The following is a 3,853-nucleotide window of genomic DNA, read 5'->3' on the forward strand; positions in this document are numbered from 1 at the left end:
GGTACCGTGTGGGCGAACCAAACTTTTCACCGAACCCCCTCATAACTATCCTACCTTGTTACCCAATTTTGCAACCTTGAACCTAAGTCTATTAGAACACACCTATATATATGACAGCCTACTCCCCATGGCCATCTATTTGGTCATCCATCACTGATGATGGACAACCCAAAACAAGCAACACATGCTAAAGAGGCTTTTTGCGAGCCTGTTGTGTAGGCAGAGAAGGGTGTATGCAAATACACCCTTTTCTCTCTCTCTCTCTCTCTCTCTCTCTCTCTCTCTCTATATATATATATATATATATATATATATATATATATATATATATATATATATAGGGAAGAGGGACCATCCAACCAAAGGAAGGTCCAAAATCTACAACTAATGACGATTCTCCTCCATTGCTTAAGCATCTCATAGATAAAACCTCATATATTTGTGCTTTGTAATTTATTTAGTAAGAAATATGCTTTACACAAAGATTTATGACATATAGACATGTTTTTCAAAAACACACCTAAACATCTCAATTTCATAATCCAAAACATTGTTGCTCAATAAATGAATGATAAAAACCCAATATGTGAAGTCCAATTGATGAAAAACTCGATCTTTATAGAAGAAACACGGTTGATTATCATTAGTTGAAGGTTGTGGACCTTCCTTCGGTTGGACGGTCGCTTCCTATATATATTTCTCATATTCTAGTGACACTATATGAGAGCTGAAACATGAAACTAGAATATGAGAACTATATATATGGGCATTTTAACACTTTTTTTTGCAAATCCAACCACGTGGATGTGCTGCTAGGAATCAAATATTGAAATGTGTATTTTTTATGAAAAATGTGATTTTTAAATGCTTGAATATTTATGAAGATTATGAGCCATTGATTTTGAAGACTTAAAAATGTCTAGTTTATGCATCAAAATCAGATGATGCAAGAACTGTTTCTTATAAAACTAAGCATATAGAACACATCCGTACAGTTAGATTCAAGAGAAAATAACAAAAAATCTATGAAAGTTGTAGTTCACACATTAGTTATCATATTTTCAGTTCTCGTATTCTATTGACTATATACATATAGAAAGAGTAGAGGGTAGTTGTCTACTCCGTTTCATCCTTACTCAAGTCTACCATGAGTGAATAGCGTTTCTGGGTTGTTTTCACAAGTCTTACTCCCTAGATATATTCATCATGGTCGATTTGCTAAGAAACAAGACTTGGAATTGTATTTTTTTCTAAAATATTATTTTTTATGCCTTGGATATTTATGATATTTATAAAAAATTTACACCCTCGGTTTTCAAACCTCATAAAAACCCACCCAGGCATTGGAATTGAATGATACAAGAGTTGATTCCTATAAAATCAAGCACATAGAACACATTGGTACAAACATTCAAAAAAAAATATGGAAAAAACCTTTCAAAAGCCTTGTAGGCTGCAGTAGGCACTGATAAATGTAGGCATATATACTAGTACAAAACCCGTGCAAATGCACGAGATGCGTGAGAGAAAAAAGAGAGAGATGTTATAATTTAAAAATAGACTGGTTCTCAACAAGGACGCAACATTAGGAATTAGATACTTTTGACAAAATCATAAGCATACTTCAAAGGGTTTTTTTTAATCGTCCAAACCATCACAAGGTACTATAACAAACTGAAGAAAGCATGGTTTCTCCTATATTTATTTAATTATTTTACATCATTTAAAGTACTCTAAAACATATAACACAAAAGGGCTTTAGTGGTCATACAATCATTAGCTAAGAATAAACGATAGTTTAATTTGTGAATCATATATTGTGTGGATGTTCTGTGCATCCATTTCCCCAAAAATCAAGTCTGTCTCAAGAAACTCTAGCTGCTTGCTTTAATACAACAATTTGCTAAAAATTTCAAAGAGAAAACTCATTAGTAAAACACGAAAAGCATGTAAAAAATGGATATGGTGAAAAGAAAAAATAAATTAGCTCTTATAATTTGAAAATGATGGCATTTGAAGCAATTCAAGATTGATTTCCAACAAAAAAAAAATAGAGGATAAGGAAATAAAAATTACATGACAGAGAAATTGAACAAAAATGATAAAATATTACGATGTATTCATATTTTTTTAGAATTATAGACAGCATGGTTTAGTATATAGTGAATGGTGAATACTAAAAATAAATTGTTGCACGTTAAAGGTTATGATAAAAAATCATGACATGATGAAAAACAACATAGTTTGTGAATAACTTCATAGATGATGAAGGAAAAATCTAACTAGTGTATGTAAAACTTATGATGTCATAGCTAAACCTATATATGAAAAAATATTATGGTTCGTATGATTGATGAAAAAACCACATTATGTGGAAAATAACTCATAACATTTGAGAAAAATATCACTGATGTAACTCAAAAAATTATGCAAGATTATTTGATTCATATTTTATCATAAAATGTTATGTTTAATACATGATACATCCATGATGCAATATTGTTCACCCAGTATGGCCAAGTCAGAAATGTTGATCTAAAAATTGAATCTAACATGAGAACCGAATCATGTAAGATCTAGATTTACTATGGCCATACGGTAGATTTAATGGGCCATATTTGTGAAATTAATTAGTGCATTACATCGTTAATAAGTTATAGAATGTTGTGAGCCCATAACTCTGTGATTGATATGCAGGGACGGTAACGGCTACCCAATAAAAACCCAGCAGAGAATCCAAGTGCCGTATCTCCCTTTATGCAGGCTGTTTACCAAAAATCTTCCATCCTCTACGATGCTCCTCCCTCTCTGTGTACACCACAATCCAGAATCTAACAGCGATATCATGGCACAGGTCACAACGGTGAGCGGAGAGTCACCAGTCACCATTTGGGGTTGCATATCACCACTCGGAGCCACTGATCATCGATCGTTGTTCACCCGAATACACCTGAAATCAAAACAGGGCTAAGCGAAGAACGAAAACCCTGCGTCTGAGGCAGAGGGTTTTTTTTTTTTGTTTTCTACCACCGCCTGACGGGGTTAAACAATTCTGGAAATGGACATGATGGCGCCAGAAAATTCACCGATCAAGATCAACGTGAGGCTGGACGGGAACACGTGGGTGAAGATCAATCGATCGAAAACACTCAACTCGCTGAGGCGACAGATGATCACCAACCTTGGGAGGAGATTCCGATCGTTGGACGCCAATGACTTCGTCAAAGCAATCGTGACCCATGGCTGCCGCAGAGGGCGTCTTCAAGGGGAATGTCAAAGGATCGGAGCCATCGGCATTTTCGCGGTCATCGCCAGATTCAAGATTTGCCTCGTCTGCAATATCCTCATCACTGAAGCAGACGATGGGGGTGGAAAGGCAGGCTTGGAGAGGAAGCATAGGATGACGATGGCATAGCCGGGGCAATCTGCCGCCCCGACTTGGTATTCCTCAACCCACGAACCTCTCTTCCTTTTGTGTGTGCGGGCATTGCCGGTAGAAGGAACGATGAGGAGCAGTGTCGCCCTCTTCCTCTGGTGTTTTTCTATTCTCGAGTTTGTCCCTGGTTAGGATGTGAGCGGGTTGGGGGCAATCTGTAGGTTTTGATCCCCGGTGGCGGTGCTCCTTTTTTGTGTCATGCATTGGCGGTCGGTGAACGTTGGGCAACTTCGCTAGAGGGGGGTGGTTCTCCTCAATGGCACCTCCCACTTTAACCTTTGTTTCCCCCTTTAAGTCGATGGGTTAGTTAAAAAAAAACCATGATCGGTAGTGGTGGTCCTCCACCATCAACCTCCATTTTTTGGCTAAAATCCTATTAGAATTCGCAAAGGGGAAGCGGCGGTGTAGAGAGGCCCC

General features: G+C 37.2%; 1 protein-coding gene across 1 annotated transcript; it reads left to right on the forward strand.

Annotated features, from left to right (window-relative positions):
- The first annotated feature begins 3,067 nt into the window (after positions 1–3,067).
- Positions 3,068–3,415, forward strand: LOC149811962 (putative enoyl-CoA hydratase 1, peroxisomal). Its single transcript, XM_089992956.1, has one exon. It carries the CDS (start codon positions 3,068–3,070, stop codon positions 3,413–3,415), a length of 348 nt encoding a protein of 115 aa, XP_089849082.1.
- Positions 3,416–3,853: the final 438 nt, after the last annotated feature.

Source organism: Nuphar pumila, chromosome 17 (genome assembly GCF_984573655.1).
Source record: "Nuphar pumila chromosome 17, dmNupPumi1.hap1.1, whole genome shotgun sequence".
Taxonomy (NCBI): Eukaryota; Viridiplantae; Streptophyta; class Magnoliopsida; order Nymphaeales; family Nymphaeaceae; genus Nuphar; species Nuphar pumila.

Bases quoted from the DNA above. Each gene is read 5' to 3' on its own strand.
- LOC149811962 (XM_089992956.1), top strand. From the start codon at position 3,068: ATGGCGCCAGAAAATTCACCGATCAAGATCAACGTGAGGCTGGACGGG.